The 22,937-nt window shown below is 40.4% G+C and overlaps 1 protein-coding gene across 1 annotated transcript in view; it reads right to left on the reverse strand.

Moving 5' to 3' along the window:
* Klhl14 (kelch like family member 14) overlaps window positions 1–22,937 on the reverse strand; it is a 130,202-nt gene that overhangs the window by 17,275 nt on the left and 89,990 nt on the right. Inside the window, exons 4-5 of the mRNA XM_008828848.3 lie at window positions 12,808–12,897; window positions 3,759–3,837 (exon numbers count right to left, since the gene is read on the reverse strand). Of these exons, the coding sequence (XP_008827070.1) occupies window positions 3,759–3,837; window positions 12,808–12,897 (169 nt within the window). The remainder of the gene's footprint in view (window positions 1–3,758; window positions 3,838–12,807; window positions 12,898–22,937) is intronic.

A 22,937-nucleotide genomic window follows, 5' to 3' on the forward strand; every position in this document is an offset into this window, starting at 1 on the left:
TATCTATCATCTATCTATCTATCTATCTATCTATCTATCTATGTATATATCTTTGTATCTATCTACCATCTATCACTTCTATCATCTATTATTTATATTCTATCATCTATCACCTGTCTGGCTACCCATCACCCATCTGTTATCTATCATCATTTACCTATCATCTGTTTATCAATCATCTATCATCTATATGTATTATACAATGTATATCCTTAAGCATAAGATTGAATTGCTATAACTTTATCCTGGTTTGAACTGTTGACTTTTATCATCAGGTTAAAAACAACAGATTTTTCAACTAGAATATTGTCTCCCATAGTTACTCCTAAGATTTTTTTTGGAAACAAAAAATATCTAAGTTTGAATCATTCTGGGCATATTAGCTTTTAGCTACTCACTCTGTGGATCACATGGCTTGATGCTGCTCTTCAAGCTGTTTCCTCCCACCAGCTTTTAGACTAGCTAGGAGGTAAGAACAATACTCTACTGCTAAGTATAAGATGCCCATTTTATTTAAAAAGTAGATGTCACCAAAGCACTTCTCTTGACCTAAGTTCTCAAGTTTGTTACCTCTAACCACAGAATCAATGCTAAATCTAAGACCAAAATAGTTAGTTGAAATTGTTTTTTTAATAATACAAATTTTTATTATATTTTTTCTTTGACAATTTCGTCATGTGTATAATGCATTCTGGTCACCTACTCTCTCTCCCCACCTCCTATCTCACTCCTCCATCAACGTTTTCCTTCTTACAAATTCCTTTCCCATGTCCTTTTGATTTGCTTCATGATCCATTTAATTTAACCAGGGCCCTCTGTGTGAGGATGGTTTGGAACTGCCCATTGGAGCCTGGTGGGCTCAGCTCTGGGTACACCACTGGGCCTGTCTTCAGTCAGGAATGAGTTGGGGCTCATGGGGCCTTATTCTTCCTTGTTGAACTCTTGGATCCTTATGGATTCTCAGGGAAAGACAGTCATTGCCTTCAGTTGTGTACATTTAAAATTGTATTTCCATTCAATTTTTTGCTAGTAAATTCATAGCTAGAAGGCATAGAATTGATGAGCTCACCCATGGTTGAGTAAACGTAGAGGCCATGTGCTCAGTTCCCTGTTGAACTGGGAGGTTACTCAGCAGTATGAAGAGACCCCTCTGGAAATTTTGATTTAAGTAAGATATCCTTGGCCTGTTCCCAGCTCCGTAAGGGTGAGTTACCTTCAAGATGACATACAAGGTGTTTCTGTAGTTCCCATTCAATCCGGTAACTTCTCAGTATAAGAATGTCTCAGCAATGTGGTGGGAAAGTAACAAGCAGGTAGATGGCAGACTTCTGATTTGAGTCATGATCTATGTACATCTTGTAAAATTTACCCAGACATTTCAACAGGCTTCCCTAATCTGGAGTATCTCATCTATCTTGGGATTTCCCCTCCTATGTTTAATGACCAATTAAAACACCAATAGTCATTGCTATTTTGAATGGAAGCCTGGCAGAGACAGAAGACACATTTCATTTGCAGTTATGGATTGCTGCCTGGGTCAACCAGTCCACAGGAGAGATGGAGCCAGAAGATTGGCTGGGTATTTGTGAGATCTGCCTTTTCCTGCTCAGCTCTGTAAGACACTCTTTATTTGGTCTGTAGGGTTGATTGTTCTAAATCTTAAAAAAAAGAAGAAGAAAATCTCTTTTACTGGGGACCTGACATGATATACCATAATGACTTAGAAAGAAACGTTAAACAGTCCATCCTGTCAACGGTGGCTGCCAGGCTCCGACAGACCATGGCAGGTCTTTTTGTCAGGTCAATGAGCTGCTAAAAATTGTCTAAGTAGGACCCTGCCATGCTAGGCCACTGTGCCTCAGAGGAGGTCATTATAGACTATCAAGTAAACAATACACATTTTTAAAAAATTACTAATTAGGTTTTGCAGCAATACTTCCCATCCTTAGGGGCTCTATAGTGGGATAATTGACCGCGACGTGAGTTATGCCTCCCAAGCCAAAGGCGTGAAGGTTAATTATCATGGTGTACAGCCCCCAGCAAAGGGGACCATGGTGATGAGAGAGTGACATTTCAAATGTGTTGATAGTTCTTTTGTAAATAGAACTTTCTGGAATGGTTTTGATTAAAGGGCCAAGTGAGGCAGTTACACTAGCAGTCAATAGAAACTCATCCCCAGAAGAAAGAATTGGGGTGCTTTGGAGAAAGACATCAGGACAATTCCAGCTCATGAAATTTGTCAGGGTATTAACTGACTTAGAAGTGTTTGAGGTACAGCTGGGAGAGACATTCCTGAAAGAGCCCATGGGGCTTGAGGTATTGTGTTTCATCATTTTAGCAAGTAGTGTGTCATCTCCTGAAAGTCAGCTTTATTTTTTAGCTTATTATTTTGGGAGTTTATTTATTTGAGACAGGGCCTCACTGTATAGCTCAGGCGGGCCTCAAACTCATGATCCTTCTGTCAGCCTACTGAATGCTGGGATTACATGCCATGGCAGTCTAGGAGAGTTATACTTGTATGGGCAAGAAAGATACTGGGTTTCTTCATAACATAGATCCATACTGTTTTACTGTAGAAATGCCTGTTTTGGAATAAATGCTATTTTCTGAAGATTATTTTTAACATGGAATTTGTGACTAGGGATCTATCTCACTTGATCTCAGTGCAATCTGCTAAAAGAGATGTGAAGGGAAAGGTCATACTTGGAACATGACAGAAAAAGAATGCTGTTAACATGCTTCTTCTACAAGTCTCCATGGGGACGAGGAAATAAGTTGCAGGTTACTGTCATTATCTTATTGGAGAATTTGCTGAAGAGGATGTGAAAAGAGCCAAGTGCTCAGAATCTACCATGTGTGCATTTTCCTATGCATATAAAGACATGGCACCAAGATTGAATACATCATGAGAAAATATACGCGTGCATATATATGTATATATATATATATACATGCGTGTGTGTGTGTGTGTGTGTGTGTGTTGCAATATTGTGTCTTGGTAGCTAAGAAACTTGAGTGAAATAAACCTTCTGTGTGAGAAAAATAGAATGACAATATTTTTATTTGTTTTGTTTTAGGGGACAGGGTTTCATGTAGCCCAGGCTGGTCTTAAACTCACTGGGTAGACGAGACTGGCTTTAAACTCTTGATCATCTTCTCTTCATCTCTCAAATTCTGGGATTATAGCCTGTACCACCATGCCCAGCTAGGCTACTATTTTTTAAAGCTGATAAGTGATCTATTCTTGAAGCTATTTGGTGAGGCAAATGTAAATGATCTAAGTTATTGCATCTTAAATATAAATATATATTTAAATGTTAAATGTCAAACTTTAATATTGAATATTAAGTCCAATATTGAATGCTTTAATATTTAATTTAGAAGGTTTTTCACTGACATGCAGACCATTATGAGGGTGGTGTTCTATGATTTGATTTTAGGACTTCAATATATTATCACAGAGAAGAATAATATAACTAGCAGTTAATGTAGTTCTGGTTGCAAAATACCAATCAATATGGTCAGGGAAGATAAGCCACGTTGTTTTTTCTTCCTCTTACATTAGGACAAATAATTGACTTGTTTAATTATTTTTCTCTATTGAGTTAACAAGGTGAGCAGCGTAAATTGGGAGGGCCAAGGTTAGTTCTTCGACTCGTGTGTGTTTCATCGACTTTGCCCAACTTTCTTTACCATGTTGCACGCCTGCTTCCACACAGCGTTCCCAAATGCTTCTGACATAAGAAATGAACACTTACCTTTCTTGCATGGGTGGAAGTTGGATCCAACTATTAAATCGGGGGTCATACCGGCTGACAAAATTTGTGCTGTGTTTTCCTGTAAAAATACATTTGAGACATTTAAAACTTAGATCCCTTTCTTGATCTGCACATTTATCAGTTTTAAGATCTTCTGTGGTTTAACAAGCATGATTTTAGTCAAGGGACCCCAGCACAGCATGGGGAGGGCCTGAGGGGCGAGAAAGTGCTTTGGAAATGTCCTTCCGTTTTTCTTTTTATCTGGAAGGAGTTAGGAGAGCCCAAATCAATCACACCAAATGCAAGTATATTAGCTAAACTGTTTTTAAAATCATGATTAGGGTAAAAATTTCTGTGTTTTAATACTTTAAAAACAAGAAGATATTGTCTATAAATTCTCCGTTTCACAGAATGCTTTGTATAGCATCAAAATTTTTCCCATGTTTTCTTTCTAAAACTATTAAAACTTTTATTTAGAGATGTAAAGTTAACAGCAAAATTGAGGGAACATTAAGGCAACACATGCCCCACACATACCTCATCCCCATTATCAGCATCTATACTTTTTTAATGACCCAAGAACCCTAGCGTGGTAGAGTCCTTTGTCTGCCCATGCAAAGAATAGCAGTCACAACAATTACTTGTGTGCCACGTTTGTCACCGAAGCTCTGTGTGTGTGTTTGGGAGACTCACAGTTACTGTGATACAAACACAAGTGCATTTGGTGAAACAGGAAGCGTTGAGTCTTCTGAGCTGCTTAACCAGCTTATCCCCTCTACTGAGTTTAAGAAGCACATTAGCACTTCCAAGGTATTAAAATGAATCTTATTTTGCATACATATTGACATCAAGGAAGAAATGGAAGCAGGCAGAGTGAATTATGTTTTCCAGGTAGCACTAGAGAGAGTAATCAGCTCACACCTGAAGCCCTGACCCTAAAATGCTGCCTATGTTCATATATGTAACGAAACATGAGGTGCCAGACTTCACCCAGTGTGTGGTGTGTGTGTGTGTGTGTGTGTGTGATCACATTGCTGAATTAATTATACAAATATATACTGAGCACCTGTTATACGATTTGTGTATGCTAGGCTCTGGGCACATATTGGTAGGAAAAAAGGATAAAGGTCCGTTTGCTGTCAGGAGCTACTGAGAAGAGGCCAGTTGAAAGAACATGGTCACTTGTTGCTTACAGATGTCTGTGCAATCTGTGCACAAATGTGCAGAATGAGCCTCAAAGTCAGTAGGGCAGGCTGGTCATGAGTTCAAAAATGGACAGAATGCTGGGGTGACTGGACAGTCCTCAGAGAGGTGCCAAAGTTCTGGAACATAGTGTGTCTTGTGAAGTGATGTAGGTTTTGTATTTTGTTTTAAGAAGGGCAGGAAGCCACTGAAGGGTTTTGAGCAAGTGAAGACATGGCCTCATTTATTAGACTGGTTGCTGTGTAAAAAAGAGTCTAGAGAGCCCTCCCCCCCAACCTGGTGGAAGCGTGAGACTCCCAGGAGCCCACAGAGATCAAGGAAAGAGCTGATGCCTTGAATGGAGTTGGAGTGGTGAGACATGGTCAAGTCTGAAGCATTGTAGAGGTTCAGCAAAATAACATTACTTAAGGGAATGAATTTTGGTACAAGTGAGTGTGTCACTGAGGACAGCTGTCTGGTTTTCAGCTTGAGTGACTGGAAGGTAGGTCACACAATTTGCTCCTTTGAGAAAGACTAAGTAGCTATTGACTAGGAACTGAAGAAAGAAGTTATGAGGTCTGTTTTGTATTTAACCTAGAGAGATCTCTAGGATGTCAAACAGAAGGTATCTACTAAACTAGTGGCTGAATAAGGTTAGTGGTGCTGAATTTTGCAGTAATTTGTACATTAGTTACTCTTTAAGTACACAGGGCTGGGTGAAACCCTTTAAGAAGGGAGGATGGGATTGGAAGAGAGTGGGGTCCTGAGAGTGGCCCCTGGGACAGAAGAACAATCAGGAAAGCATAGTAATTTGAAAGCCAACTCTAATAGTGTTTGAAAGAGGAGAGGACGAGCAGCTGAGCTAGGAAGGCAGCAAGGCCTTGACAGTGCTGCTTTGGTGAACTGATGGAGATGGACAGAGTGGTGTGAACTAATGGTGATGGAAGCCAGAGTGGTGTGAAGCCAGAGTGGTGTGAACTGATGGAGATGGACAGAGCGGTGTGAACTGATGGAGATGGACAGAGTGGTGTGAACTGATGGAGAGGGACAGAGTGGTGTGAACTGATGGAGATGGACAGAGTGGTGTAAATTGATGGAGATGGACAGAGTGGTGTGAACTGATAGAGATGGAAGCCAGAGTGGTGGCTACTCAGAGACTAAGATGGAAGAACATGGAGGTAGGAGGACATACAGTACGTCTCAGGACTTTTCACTTGATAGAAGATTAAAAATGGGAAACGCAGCATTGAGTGTTTGGTAGTCATTTGTTTAAGCTTAGAAATACTGAAAAACCCATGAATAGGCAAGTGGGACCAAGGTATAGACCTTAGATGGGTGTAATAATAGGAAGAGAGTGGGATATGTGGTTACGATGGAAGTCTGAGCTGCTTCCAGAAGCCCATGTGGTAGAGGCTTAGTCTTTACCTCTTGGCACTATTGGGAAAGGACTGGGCCATGACTGTGCTAATGTTATTCATGGATTAATCCATCACATTCAGAGCTGAATGTGATGTAGAAGGTGAGACTCAGTTGGAGGAAGCATCATTAGGGGACTGCCTTTGGAATACATCTTGCTGCTGGCCCCACTCCCTCTTTCTTTCTGCTTCCTGGCCACCATGAGGTGAGCAGCTTTGTTTCCACATTTGCTCCCCACCACAGTCTGTTCTGTCTCATCACAGATCGATAAGCAATGGGAATAAGTGACTATAATCCAGAGCCCCTGAAGCTGTGAGTCTAAATCAGTCTCTTCTAGTTGATTTTTCTCAGATAATTTGTGAAGAACAGAAACCTGACAAATAGAAACGGGCAGTGGTGAAAATAAATATATTAATGTTTGCAAGATGAATTGATTTTCTGATCGCTTTTGTGGTCATTTCATAAGAAGTAAGGCTATCAACTGGGAGTGAGTGTGGGGAGTTGGAGAAGGCATTTGAGGATGGGAAGAGAGAGAGAGAGAGAGAGAGAGAGAGAGAGAGAGAGAGAGAGAATATGAAAGTATGAGAGAATGAGAGCAGGTAGGAAATAGTTAGCTTGGAAAATGGACACATGTACTGACCACGGAAGTTGATGGGCCTGACCAGTCAGTAGGGTAGCTGTATGATTTTCTCTTCCATGCTTAGTGGCTCAGGTACATACAAAGAAGAGATAGAAAAGAGTTAGGTTTAACCATGACCATCATTACCAGGTAGAAAGGGTGGGAAGAGACAAACACAGAGAGGGAGAGGGAGAGAGAGAGACAGACAGAGACAGAGACAGAGAGAGAGACAGAGAGACAGAGAGAGACAGAGAAGAGGAGGCTAGAGGTGCATGCACTACAGTGACAGAGATGCAGGGTAATACTATAAACTCAGTGAGGAGGGAAGCTAGAATGGGCAGAGAGATGGAGAGGCAAGTGGCTTGGATGAGTGAAGGACGCAGTGTGGAGGGGGAAGACAGTGTAGAGCTGTCACATAAAGGAAACAAATCGTATGATCTGAAGACATCCTCTAAAGTGCCTGGGGTTGCTCCCTGTCTCCAATAACAACATATGAAGAAAGGGAGAAGCCAGGTCCCCATTAGAAAGGGGGACTGGGAAGGGGCATTCTCAGATGATAGCCTGGTTTTGAGTAAACAGGAGGAAGTTGATAACAACCATGCGAAGGAGATGGCAAGGAATTCTAAGGATTCTGTGATTGTGAAATTAGGAGTTCCTTCTCATGTGGGAACGTTGGCTGTTCAGGCCCAGTGGTGATAAACTGATTGTATTCGGTATGCACAGAAAGAAGAAAAAGGGTAAGGATGATCCAGACACTTGGATTCCACATAGGCCTCAATTCCAGAAAGAATATGTCCAGAACTGCTTTATGAGTGAGATTTTTTGAATTTGTAGCAATTTCTCTGTAGGAAAAATATATTATCCTTGGTGCTCCAAGGTTAATCACCGTTGCTGACTAACACCTAGTGAAATGGTCAGTGGGGAAAGGGGAACAGTTTCCAGCCAATGGTAGTGGAGGGAAGAGAGTAGTGGGTAAGAAAGCCCTCCTGTAAGAAGGTGCTAGGGCTCATTCATTAGTAAGAGGCAAATGTAGATGAAGTTTCTATATATTCTGATGGGATATACGTATACCTATTACAATAGTAAATGCATCCCTATCATTAAGGATCGGGAGTTAATATTTATATAGTGCTGAGTGGAGGAGCTTGTATGTGGACTGCGTGTAGTTCCAGTAACTAATATGATTTCTGATCTCAAGTTTTGGTCTGGTAATCAAGATCATCAACAAATAAAATTACATTTGTGATTATGAATTCACAATTTTTGTATTTTATCCAGGGATACACAGCTCATGAACATTTTCAAAAGAACTAATGTTTAACTTGAGATTTCACCTTTGGAACATATACATATCTGCATTACATTTGAAGCCATGAATTTAAAAATTTCTCTCTTTTAGCTATTCCATGAAAGCATATTTTATATTATTACATGATTTTTATCTTTTAGTATTAATTGCACAAGGCATTAAATATGAAAAGCTTATATTTTCCCCTTGTCTTCAAATACTTTAATTGCCATAAATTTGTTTAAAAATACACATCAAATGCATGTTTGATACTTTAAACTTTCTATAATCTCAATACCACAAAATACATGTAATATACTATACAAATGTGGAAAATATAGTTAGTATATATTACTTTGTTTACCATTAATAGCTTTATTATGTGAAATTCACATATTGACTTAGAAATCCTAGCTTTTGAGCCCCAAAATACCTCTGAAATTTAATGTATTGCAACAAATAAAACCACAGTATATAACTGAAATTTTGGTTGAAAATGTCAGGTGCCTAAATATTTTGGATATAAGAAATATAAGACAAAGGTTTGAATCGTGTACAAAACAAAGGCATCCTATCTGTAACAGTAACTTTCTGCAGAATCAACAGGTTTATAATTTACAAATGGCATTACTTCTCCTCCAAAACCCTCCCAAATATCAAACCATTATTTACCAAATAATTTTAATTTCAAACAAAAGAATCTTAAATAAATATATAAGCATCTCTACCCTCCATATACAAAAAATTTTAAGCTCATTCAAAATGGAGACTAGATAGAAATTGCCCTAACTGTGTTCACCAACCCCACAGTGGCCCTCGAAAGTAGTATCTTTCCAGATCCTGCAATTGAGCCATTTCTGTTGGTGAGCCCCCTCCCCTGAGTACTGATGAATGCTCGTGTCAGTGATCTGCCAGGTTTGTGCATAATGGGGACACGTCTATATTTTTGAGACACTTGGATACTTTACTGTTTTCTCCTAGCTGTGGAATGATGAGAGTTCTTTGTGAATGAGTGGAAGTCACTTTCCATTGATGCAACACTAATTTCATTCACAAGACCAAGGGCAAAAACACAATTGTTTCTACTGTGGTTGACCAGATGGAGAAGATATATTTATGTGATGCAATGTAATGTAGTTGTTATGGACCCAGGCTCTGGGCTCAGACAGCGTATGCTGGAATCAGTTCCTTTGCTTCTATAAACAGTTGGTCCTGGTGAGGTACTTTACCTTTTCAGGCTTAGTTTCCTTTCACAGGAAAAATTTGAGCTCTCACGGTACTTCTGATGATTAGGTGAAATGATGTAGGTGAGACTTCAGCCAAATTTCTGGCTAAAATATCAAGTACTCACCAAATATTACTGCAATACTACTGTGGTTGACTGGATGGACAGGGTGTGAAGCTGCATCCAAAGTCTTTATGGAATTTTGGATGGTTTTGGTGCATAGCTCAGATCCCCTCAAGAATAGTGGAGCCCATTTCTTAGCTGTAGTGCTGGTTCATTGTGGCCACAGGCACAGCTTTGCAGAAAAGGCCACCTGCCTTCTGCTCTGACCCTCCACCTGGGGGAATTTCCAGCCAATGACCTTTTAATTGACATGGAGTGCAAAGGCTGGCTTATTTGCCTCTGATATAACAACTTCTCTTCTGTGTAGGAAAGCTACATCAGTGTCCAACAGCCTTTGCCTAGATCTGTTAAATGATATTTTGTGTCATATAAGTCAAAGACAGAATGACCCAACTCTCATCTGGAAGTTTCCAAAATTCTAAAAAGGAATCAAATAGAAAGAGAGAGCTGCTAGGACTATAACTGAGGGTCGTAGTGACATTAACATACAGTAATTAAAACTTTAACAAAAATTCATCTGGAGCTTCCTGGTGGCTTATAATGAAGAGAAGACATTGATCAGCATGTTCAGCATCATCGATCATTGTCACAAGCACACCATGCCTTGGCATCCCTAACTGACAAGAAGCTGCCATGTGAGTCTCCACGTGACACACATTGAGGCTACAGCAAATGGCTCCCATGGTAACTGCAATTGTGGGTTGACAGCCTTTCCCTTAGAACATGTTCATACAGGGCTTTACTCCTAGTTTCTGATTCAGGAGTGGGTAGAACAAAATCAGCATAATCCAATGGAGTTGTTATATGGGGCTCTGAATTATTTCAAAGATCATAGCTTGGCCCTCTAGACTAGGAGGAGGAATAGATCCTTTACATTCTACCATACCTCCCCACCCAGTCATCTCTGAGCCTTTTGATTTGAAGTTGGAAAACAAGCACATAGTAGTTATATTTTCTGGCCTATGCCTATGGAACAATTGTGTGTGTGTGTGTATGTGTGTGTGTGTGTGTGTGTGTGTGTGTGCTGGGTTGCGGGTGGCTAGTGCATGTCTGTCATGGTATACTTGTGGAAGTCAGAGGACAACTTGTGGGAATTAGTCCTTCTACCATGAGGGTTTCAGGAATGCAACTCAGATTCTCAGGCTTGGTGGCAACTGCCTTTCACTGAGCCATCTCTTGGGCCCAGTGTTTTGGTTTTAATATGGCTTTCCCAAAGAGTGCTCTATGGGTTTTTGCTTAGACAAGTCCAGTTGCAATGCAGTGGGATTACTTAAGACTGTGTATGTCTGGCCCTTTCCCTACGACCTACTGTTTTTTTCTTTTTTGACATGGGTTCTAGAGATTGAACTCAGGCTCTCGTGCTTACAAGGCCAACACTTTATTGACAGAGCCATCTCCCTCTTTCTTAAAATGTGGGCAGCCTGGTATTGCTTTCAGATTTTCTAAAGAGAGCAGATGTCACAATTTTTCTATAATTTGCCTTAGTGCAGACACTGAAAGAGAGCATTTGCAATAAAATATATGCAGTATATGCAATGTGTAAAATATATGCCATATATATGCATTATGTAAAATATATACAGTATATGCAATGTGTAACATATATGCAGTATATGCAATGTGTAAAATATATGCCATAAATACAATATGGTAAATATATGCAGTATAAGTGATGTGTAAAGTATATGCCACATATGCAATATGTAAAATATATGCAGTATATGTAATGTGTAAAATACGTGCAGTATATGTAATGTGTAAAATATATGCAGTATATGCAATATGTAAAATATATGCCATATATGTAGTATGTAAAATATATATGGTATATGCGATGTGTAAAATCTATGCCACATATGCAACATGTAAAATATATGCAGTATATGCAATATGTAAAATATATGCCATATATGTAATGTGTAAAATATATGCAGTATGTGCAATGTGTAAAATATATGCCACATATGCAATGTGTAAAATATATGTAGTATCTGCTATATGTAAAATATACACAGTATATGCAGTGTGTAAAATACGTGCAGTATATGCAGTGTGTAAAATGCATGCAGTATATGCTAGTTCCGCTGGACGTTTGGGGCTTTAAAGATGTGTATCTGAAGCTGCTTGATGGTTTCTCAGTCATAATCACTGTTACACAGAAGGCTACAACTGCAACTCCTTCGCGTGCAAGCTTTCCAAAAACACCTTGATGATTCTGCACATTCTGCAAGGCACAATGTTCTCTTTGCGTTTGTCTTGGAAGTGTGCTTAAAGGTTTCATTTCTCTTTGTGGTGCATTTATGGGGAGGATGGTGTACAATCTTTGGAAGACATAGTTGTGAAAGCTATAGTACGTATAATGGGTCTTCAGTCCAACCTGCTGCAAGAGAACTTGAGCTAGAGTTACAGACAGCAGGCAGGAGAGAATGCTTATCATAGAGACAGAATGGGAGGAGAGTGGTGGGGAAGGGGGAGAGGTTCTGAACAGCTGCAGCTGACTCAACCTTCCCCTGGGGAGTCTGTGCTTATGCTTGTGGGATTCCTTGGGGGATGGATAAGGACAGGGGCTGGGTATCACTGTGAAATCAAATCTCCAGAGAATCAACGAGTAAATGCTCTGTTGCGTATGTCCTCAGTTAGCTTCATGAGTGACCCTCCCTCCCATCATCAGCCCAACTTCCTTACTACCTCATTTGACCCTGTTACACAGAAATATACTTTTCTGCACTAATTACAAAAAGGATGGATGCTAACCATGCTCGTCCCTTTTAGTGTGCATGTACCTTGTTCAGCTCTGCTTATGGTTCGGATGAGTCTTATTCAAGCCTCACTTGTAGGTTGAAGGCTTGGTCCACAAGGTGGTGGTATTAGCAGATAGGAGGTAGGCCTTACTGGAGGTCCTTAGTTCCTCGGAACCATGCACCCATAAGGCGAGACCCAGACCATTTTCTCTCTTTCTTTTAGCCCCCATACATGATGTGACAGTTTTACTCCTACATTCACTTCTTGCATGATGGGCTACCGTCCATTCACCCCATCAAAATCAAAACCGAAGCAATGCAGGTACACACTTTGTCCCTCCAAAACTGAACTGAATGACTCTTTTTAAAGTTAGCTAGTTGTCTACTTAATTCACTGTAGTGACGCAAAGCTGACTTATACAAAGTGCCTACAGTTAAAACTGTGCAGTAGTTACCATTTGGATTCCACTGGTCCTCTCCACCCAACACGAACAGGAAGTTTTCCACCTCTACCACGCAGTGGTGGGCACTGTTGTATGGCATAACTGAAATCAAGGAAAAGAAAAGATGCATAAAGATTTTCATCTTAGCACTTGATACCGCAGCTCCCCAAGCTATTTGCTTCACCAAAATGTATAAATGTGAGACTTCATCAGCAGGCAACTGCGTGGTTACCCTCAACTCCTACGATCCACACACCCTGGCTCAGTGGTGTGTTCTCAGCAGTTTCAAACCCAACCCCTTTTGATTAATTTTACATAATGTTATTCCACGAATTAGTCAGAAGCAACCTGCGTGCTGCTTTCCATCCTTGAGCTCTCCTCACCTGCCCGATGGGACGGTGGGGGATGGAGTTCCTAAGCAATGACTGACACTCCCAAATGGTCAGGGTTGGCAGCTACTTCTTGGACGCAGTAACCCTGAATGCACGCGAACCATTACGATGCTCTGCCCAAGCTTGGTTTGCTGGCAGTCTTTCCATAAACAGACTCGGGATGCTGTGTAACTTTCTATTCCACAGCCATGAGCAGGCTGGATTTCCATACAGTTTTAAATTTTTAAATTAAGGTCCTGCTGATTTAATGCCTTCTCCAAATGTATATGCTTAATTTCCTGTACAATGTCATTAGCAGCACAATCACACATTTTCCATCTATCTGCATAGGAGCTCTTGTGTAACAAAGACGAAAACTGTCAGGAACATCACACATTGCAATTCTCCTTGCTTCTCTCTTCTCTGCACCCAGCTGCAGAGGCTGCAAACAGGGGGCATTATTCACAGTCCCACCAAAGCCAGCCTTTTCTGTATTCACTGTCATTTGCATCTCCTTTGAGGAGTCATGATGTACCAAATAGGATGCCACTATTACCTGTGTGCCATGCAGTGTGGTCTCTGCTGGTACGATCTCACAGGGCGAGTGTAGATGCATGCAGCGTTAGCTATCATATGACATGCAGTGGCTTGGGCCCAGTGACACCAGTAGGAAAAATGATGTCCTTGTTCAACTCATCATACGGGCACCTTAAATCTAGGTGAGGACAAATGGGGAGGTGATGTGCCTGCTGAGGCAGGGAACTTATTGCTTGACACGGATCAACAGAGCACTTAAGAAACCAGTGCAGTGGGAAATCAATATGAATCCCAGCCAACTCTTACTGTGTGCTCTTTTGCCAATGCAGAGAGAGAGAGAGAGAGAGAGAGAGAGAGAGAGAGAGAGAGAGAAGGCGGAGTCTGCAGACTTTTCCTGGCTGTTTTGATGTGCTTGCCTGGCTACCAGGCACTGCCTAGAGGAAGGAACAGTTTCCTAGAGTGTTTGTGTTCCGCCTCCAGCCTGAAGCAGAATTTTATTTGCCGGTTCTGACGCTCATAAATAAAATAATTTTAAAATGGACTCAAAAGGAAACTCAAGGATCATTTTATTGGGGGGTCAGGAGGCAATCGATCTTGGCAGCTGACAGGAAGAGGCTTAAAAGGCAGAAAGTCCTGTTTTCTGAGTTAGAGGTGAGGGAGACTGGCAAGCTCAACCTGGAGCTCTTCCAGGCCCTGCATGGGGCCCTCCAGCACATGCACGGGGAAGAACAACAGGGTCAGAAGAGAGAGAGAGAGGAGAGAGAGAATGAATCTATCTCGTACCTGAGAGAGAACCTATCTCACACCTGACTTATTTTGGATGATACATATCTCTCATTTCTTTTTTTTTTATTATCTCTTAGTTTTCTCTGAAACAACTTATACTGGTTAAGATATGTAAATAAAATAATAAGAACTAGGTATGACTCTGAGAATGAGAACTCAGTAAATAGCTCTGAAAGAACCTCTTTTAAGCTTCTTATCAAAGGAGCAAAGGATTGTAGGAATTTTGATTCATTCGTTATTGTTTATTGTGAATATTCATTTCTTCTGATGTTACAATCACTAGAGGAAAAGCACTGGTATGTACAGGCCTGATTTAGAGAGTTGATGGAGAAATGGGGTCTGAAGCGCCTGAAACCTGCGAATTACATCAAGAAACTTAGTCATCTTTTAAGGATGTCCTTAGCACCTCCCCCCTCAGTTTAATCTTTTTAGACAATGCTTTTAACTGATCTTGGTGAACCATGACTATGAATTCATTGAGCAACTAAGGCTGAATATGTTTTGAAGTTGTATTTAAGAACTTAAGCCATTGTGGTTTGAATGACAGTGCTTGCTTTAAACTGCTAGAAACAAAACCAGACTGCCTCGTCACTTACTGTGACTGGTCTGCGCTGGTCCGGCTTGTTATAACGTCCCCTGACCAGCAAGAACTTACAAAGCATTAACTTCCGTTGCATGCATTTAGTCACATGTGACACTGCAGAAATAGAGGCCCACAGCTACAATCAGCTCACCCCATGACCACCATGCCTCATATAAATAACTTTAAAACTTTGGTTAGTTCAATGCACAAATCATAAAAAATAATGAAAAATTAGTATTTTCTTCTCTTTAACCATGAGCCCAGCCTTGTAATAAAACAAAATCCCTGAAAATACAGCAACATTTATGTTTGGTTCTTGTTGCTCATTAGCTCCCATTCAGGTAAGCAGAAATTAAGTGAAGGAAATAATACATGATTTATTCTTAAGCCTCTTTCTCATTTGATTACCTCCATTGTTATGCCATTTGCAAACAAATGAAACTATTGGACTCTTCAAAATTGAGGAGAAGAAGGTCTTGGGCATTCTACTGAAAAGGTTACATGGTATTCTCATCATCAACGTGTTTTTGTTTGCTTGAAAATCTTGCATACTGCATTTCTTGGGCGAGGGTTTTGTTATTCTTGGATTATTACCCTTTCTGAATTATCACTGTGAAGTGAAAGGCTATAAATAGACATGAATGACTCTCTGAGATTATTTTTCAAGGTGGAGTGCTTCTACATTTATTAAGAAAAAAATATATTCAATCAAATGTTTGAATTTTGCAAAATTCCTAAATCACTTGGCTACTGATTAAAACTCAAAGGGCAACAAAATAAATGTGGTCATGGGCAAGAGGTGGAAATTTAACTGGGCAGGGCACGAGGTGCCAAATATTCATTTTCCTTTAAGTCACCCCAAGGGCACCCCTTCTCCTTTGCAGAGCTCTCTAGAGGTAGACACCTGCTTGTCCTCTCAAGCAGGTGGTGGAGGAGGTTGGTTCCCCACGTTCATGTACAGCCCCGTGTGAGTTTTTAGCGTGTCAGTCAGTGAGTTAGAGGGAAAGGGGAAAGAGGAGCTAATCAGGATGAAATGAGATTAAAGGCTGTCTAATTTTACAGCAACTGTGATCCATCAGCCACTGGGAAACTGACAGTGGAAATGAGTGATGGAGACAGACAGGTGGGGCTGTACATTTCACTGATTTATCCTCAAATGCACTGGGCCTTATTTTATTGAGTGAACACGACCGCATTTATCAAGACTGTCATCTGAAGCCACTTCCCTCCATTTGAAAAGGTCACTTTATTCAGAGGGAGCAGGAGAGAGGCACTTTCAAATCAGATTTAAAATCGAATAACACATGTTTATAAGGCCTTTAGCAAGAATTCTCAACTTTATCTCACACAAACTAGTCACGCTAAAAGGGAAAGGGGGAAAAGCCAGAAAAATAAAAAAGAAAAAGCTTTGGTGACCTGGGAAGCACCTTCAGTGCATCTCTACACCTGAGTACTTTACATAGTTCTGCTTTTCCCACACCGGAAATTCAAACATCTGAAATCTTATTCTGGTCTGAGGCATTCAATAAAACACTTGCATTTAATATCTTAAATTAAGAACACGAGGCAGCAGGCAACACTACAAACTAATGCACTTGGATGGGGTTAGTCACAGTATTTACTCTGTAGAATGACTGATCTGGTACTTGCTACAAGCTGGGTCTCTGCTACAATGAACTCCTATACCTGTTAATTGTTTTCCCACGATTTTAAAGCCATATAAATCTCAGCCACACAGCCTTTCAATCGCCCCTGAACCAGTGCAATAAAATGCTGTGGACTGCACAAAACTGGACTCAGTCAGTGGGAAAAACGGAGAGTCAAATCCTCACCATGTTGTGTGTTGTTTTTCATGATGCTAGCCACACTTACCACTTGCTACATGCCACATGTACATATATTAAGTAGATAATTATTTTTCTATGTTTACTTGAATTATATCTCTGAAAACACAACATGTGTTTAGACCTTACTAATCCCATTTAGTCAAGGAGAAATTAAGTGATGAGACTAACTCATGATATTACAATACATGATAAAATACATGATGAAACACACTGATACTGTGTCTGCCTATATTTATTTACATGTTTCATTTCATACAATTAACTGTGAAGCAGACCTTTACTCATCTGTAGTATTTGTAGATGAAACACTGAGGCCTTGAGAGGTTAAGTCACTTGTTGAAGGTCACACTCAGCTAATGAATGCCAGAGCGCAACTCCAAATACAGGCATATCTGGACCCCAACCCACTCTCCATCTCACTCTGCCGACTTTCAATAGGTATGTTCAGCCAAGCAGCAAGTAATTACCGAGTACCTTAGTGTTCGATGACAGTGTTCCTGAAATTCTTATATAATTTTCATACTGCATCAAACTTTTAATGTTCTTATTAGTTTGATATTTAAAACGCAAGTAGATGTTACTTTAAACTTTTACATGTAGATATTCTAGTGGCTTTTTTTAAAAAGCAGGATACATTCATTAGCATGTATTAATTGTACCAAGTAGAGTTTTATTATGATGCTACCTACATGAACAGAATGTACTGTGACTATTTTCCCCATTACCCTTTCTATTCACCTTCTCTGTCCCCTTTTCTACTTCTACACCCCAAATAGTCTCCCTTTTAATTTCATTTCAGTTCTCCAGACCCTACCCTAGATTCCACCTATGAGAGGAAATGTGCTGGCTGTTTCTCTATGTCTTGCTTAGTTTGCCTAACATACTGATCTCTTGTTCCTCCTACATCCCTGCAGGTGACATAATTTCCTTCTTTACGAATGAACAAAACTCCACTGTGTGTATTATACCACATTTTCTCCACCCATATGTCTCCTGGTGGGTGCCTCAGATGACTCTATGACTTAGCTTCCATGAATAATGCCTCAGTAAACAGGGCTGGTGTAGGTTTCTCTGTTAGAGGCTGACTTTCGTTCTGAGGACTGAATATCCATAAGTTGGTATGGCTGGATCTTGTGGACCTTCTGTTTTGTGAATGAGGAACTTCTACACTGATTTCCATAATGGCTGGACTAAGTTGCATTCCCACAAGTGGTATACAAAGGTTCCTCCTTCATCCCTACCCCTGACCCCTCACTCCTCACATCCTTACCAACATTTGTTACTTCCTATTTTCTTGATGAAAACAATTCTGACCAGATTGAGATGGAATCTCAATGCAATTTTGACTTGCATTTCCCTGATGGTTAAAGATGATGAATATATATTTTTTCATGTGTTTATTGGCCATTATATTTTTTCATTGAAAAAAAAAAGGTACAGGGGACTGGAGAGATGGCTCAGTGGTTAAGAGCACTGGCTGCTCTTGCAGAGGACCCAGGTTCAGTGCCCCGCACTCATATAGTGGCTAGCACCTATCCATAACTAAAGTTCCAGGGAATTCAACGCCATCTTCTGACTTCAAGTCAATGCACAACATGGATGCACTTACACGCATGCAGGCAATACACTCATACACATAAAATAAAGAAGCACAAAGTACATTGGCTTCATGGAGTCAGAACAACACCCCCCCACCCCCCACATATTAGCCGGTGAAGGATAGGTAGAGCTGCTGACAGATTTTTATGAATATCTTTGAACAACCAGTGTCTGTTTCAAACTCGGATGCCCAGTCTTTGGTATTAAGGGCACACAGACCCCTTTTCTGGTGTAGGGAGTGTCCAGGGGACTTATTTCTGGCTACGAAGCCCTTATTCTGCTAAAGATGCACATTATTCTATCTCCACTTGTGTTCTGTCTCCAGGAAATATAAGCATCCTCTAGTAGAAAGTATAAGTATCTTCACAACTCACAACTTTTCATGAACATCAAATGAGAGGTTGCTTGGAGCTATGACAAGAATATAGGATTGCTAATTAAATGGTTATTGAAGATTGTTGTTTAGATGTGACAGTTATGAGGGCCTTGATTTACTTTCGGCTTCAGATAGATAAGTTTACAAACCTATTGAAAATGGCATATTTTAATTAAAAAGTTGAATGAAATACCATGGTAAATATATAATCTTTTCTTTAAAGGAAATACCATGGTAAATATATAATCTTTTCTTTAAAGGCTATTCAGAATCAGTACATTCTTCTTCCTTCCCTGAACGTTATTAGCCTGTCAATTTTCTATCATGTTGGTATTGCTGTACTGAGCTTCTTGCTAATCTAGGGTATGGTGCATGCTAGGAAATACCCTACCATCAAGCTATGTTTAAGCCATCTTTCTAGTTTTTACTTTTTTTTTTTAGACAGGGTCTCGCTAAGTTGCCCAGACTGGCTGTAAACTTGCTAATTTCCTGCCTCAGTCTCCCCCATAGCTGAAATCTTGGGCCTGTGCCTGTGAGGCATTTTCACTAAGACAAACAAAATACTGCAGATGTACTGTCCAGCATCTTGCTCTTTTGTACTGAAGAGTGTGTTCACTTACTCCTCATTCATCAAGCACGTGCTGTGCATCTACTCCACACCAGGGATTGCTGCACTTTGGGGAGGTCCTGGGAACGTGTCCAGGAAATGTCCACCCAGAGGATTCGCAACACATGCACATAAATAAGCAAGCTTTTTGCTTCAAATGATAAGTGCAGTGACGATAAGGAAACCAAGGTGGGGTGAAGATGTGAATAAGGTGGAGTTCTGACAGATGTAGGGATGATGATGTTCAGGTGGAGAAGTATCTGAGGTGAGGGAGGGTGCCAGACAGGGAGCAGGACCAGGAATCAAGTACAAAGGACTCAAGGCACTGGCTGTGGCTGTCTTCAGAACACTAGGACACCAGAACAACAGAATGTGAGGCCAAGCTCAGGATGGAGAATTGGGGTAGCCCAGAATGTTGTTGGAGGGCTTGGTCAGTCGATAACACTACACCTGTCTGCACCTCATTTTTAAATGGAGCACAGTGTTCCATCCGATGAATGCTCTATAATTTATTCTGTCCTTTACAAGCATTTACTGAACACCCCATACGCATACACACCTTTCTACTGACAATGTGCAGTGAATGAAGCAGGCAGTGTCCTTGCTCTAACAGAGTTCATCATCTCTACATCATAGGGAGAAAGAACATAAACATCAGCATGATGTCGAGAAGAGTGTGGCTAGATTATGACTCTGCTGGTGGCTCCAACTGGAGTGGTCAGGGAAGGTCTTGCTCGGGAGTGATATTTACAGTTGAATTTTAAGAATGGGAAGAAGCCACTGTTTAAATACAGGGGAAAGGATCTATGCAGAGGGAAACCATGGTGGGAAGGGACGGTGTCAGCAGTCAGCCAGAGGCTGGAATGGGGCCTTCATGATCCAAGGGAAGCTCCTGGATTTTTTTCTAAGTGTATTTGAGGGATTGACAGAAGGAGGTGGTGACATAATCTCACTTAGCTTCCAAAACATCACTTGGACTGCTTTTGATGTCGAAGGGGTCAAAGAGGAAACTGTTCTGTGGCCCAGCTGAGTGATGATGGAGAGTTGACCAAGGATGGGGAAGGGGCCATGTTGAAAATTGCAGCTATTGTAAAGAGTACTGTAGTGGGGGTCTTTGTAGATATACCACACACACACACACACACACACACACACACACTCTCCCCACATAGGAATTTATATATAGAATATACTCCTCCAAATGAAACTTCTAAACCAAAGGATGTGTGTATTTTACATTTTACAGACCTTGTCACGTTGTACCCCATCTTTACATTTGAATCTTTGTCAACATGGTAGATGAATAATTGGTATCTAGTTAAAATTCAAGTCCGAATTCATTTATCCAGGTACAGACAGAGCACATTTTCACACATTTAAAATCCATTTGTAGTCTATATGTGCTTCTGTTGGGTTTCGATTTCTTGATAGAATTTGTTTTATATATAAATATATGATTTTTGTTTTTAAGGTGTTTTTTTCCCTAGGGAGTTGTTATTTAAACAGAAAAAATAAATGATATTTTGGAAGCACAGTATTACTAGAACATATATTGTGAAATGTTTACTCATTGAAGCAAATTCAAATAGCAATTACATGCTGCTGAAAACAAATATAACTTGAAAGAAAGATGCCTTACTTTCCTAATAGTGAATGAATATTCTTTTCCATGGGATCCTGAAAGGTTTAAAAAAAATACCCTTGGCATTTCTTCAACTTATAGTAAAACAACTGTAAACATAAATGTTTAAAAACTTACTAGTTAGTTTAATCCTACCATTCAGTCCTTCTGAAAAGGTCTAGCAACTTGGAAGACATGTAGACATGGCAAAACTCTTACATGTTAGCAGGTACTTGATAAATACTGTTGAATAAATAATCCATAGAAGAAACTTTCCCTTTTAATAATTGCTGTGTCTGTGGTGTATGCCTGTGTTTGTGTGTGAACCTCATGAATGTGTATGTGTGAATGCATGCATGCATTTATGTGTGTGTATATGTTAGTGTGTGTGCATGCATGCATGCGTGCATGTGTGTGAGTGTGTGTATATTTTTGTGTGAGTGTGTACATGCATGCATGCATCTGTGTGTGTGCGTGTGTGGCCAGAGGTTGATGTTGGGCATTTCCTCTACCATTCTCCACTTTGTTGTTTTGAAGCAAGGTCTCTCACTGAACCTGGAGCTCATCAGCTGTCTAGACTGCCTGACTAGGGTCCCCTGGATCCTCCTAGCCTGGCCTCCCAACAGTAGACTTGCAGGTGCTCACATCACACCTGGCTTTTTACATGGGTGCTCGGGATGTGAACTATGGCACTCACGTTGCATAGACAGCACCGAGCCATTTCCCCAGTCTTGCTTTTTTAATTAAAAAAAAATCTGTTACATTTGGGCTGCTCAACATCAGGAAACTACAAACAAGTGGAAACATTTTGTGTATTTGAGGGCACTTTAATTACTACGGACAGACTGGAAAAAAAGACTTTGTAAAAGATTCACGTGGTCTGAAACCTGTGATGACTTGGTAGAGTCTCTAATTAGCCCAAACTTTGCCAACACTTTTTCCCTCAACTCCAATTTGTTCTTCACTCAGTAAGCCAGGTTCTCATTAACTACAGTAGGGTCAAGATGTGCAAACCCCTCAAAAGCACATGTGTTAGGCTTGGGGGAAGCAAGAGAGCGATTTTTCTCTTTCATGGTTCAAAGTTCTGTCTAAAGGAGTCTTTAGGATAAAGTAACGAGGATTGCTTTATCACCTGGTTCTCTATGTGACTATGAGAATAAATGCATGCCCTTACTGCACCATTTGCTGTGATGATGAAGTATATGAAAACTGTCGTTTGTTTGTCATAAGATCCATTAGTTTCTTGAAGCTGACTGTTTTGTCTCCATTGCTTCAAGTGTAGCACAGAACCACAATGTATGGTACTGGGCCAACCTCGGGAATTCCTCTAGCTTCTCTGCCTCACATAATACTTAGAAATATTAATGAATCAATGGTTATCAGTGGTATGAGTATGAGAATGTTAGCAAGGAAAGAAAGACTATGGAATTTACTTCTTTGTAAACTGTAAAAAATGTGGGATGCAGAGATGGCTCAGAGGTTAAGTGCACACACTGCTCTTGTAGGAGATCCTGAGTTCAGTTCCCAGCACTCACATTGGGTAGCTCACAACTGCCGGCAACTCCAGCTCTGGGGATCCAGCACCCTCTTCCAGCCTTCTGGGTACCTGCACTCACATGTACATTCCAACAGGTACACACACACACACACACACACACACACAATCAATCAATCAAAAATAAAATAAATAAACAATGTGATAGCTCTCAGAGGATGTGAAGGAAGAAAGGAGCAGTAAAGGGAAAAATTTTGTCTTAGACCAGAATCCTGTGATTTCTAGGACAGTCATGACCCTGTGGGCACAAATGTTGGTTA

Source organism: Nannospalax galili, unplaced genomic scaffold, assembly GCF_000622305.1.
Source record: "Nannospalax galili isolate Female #2095 unplaced genomic scaffold, S.galili_v1.0 scaffold252, whole genome shotgun sequence".
Taxonomy (NCBI): domain Eukaryota; kingdom Metazoa; phylum Chordata; class Mammalia; order Rodentia; family Spalacidae; genus Nannospalax; species Nannospalax galili.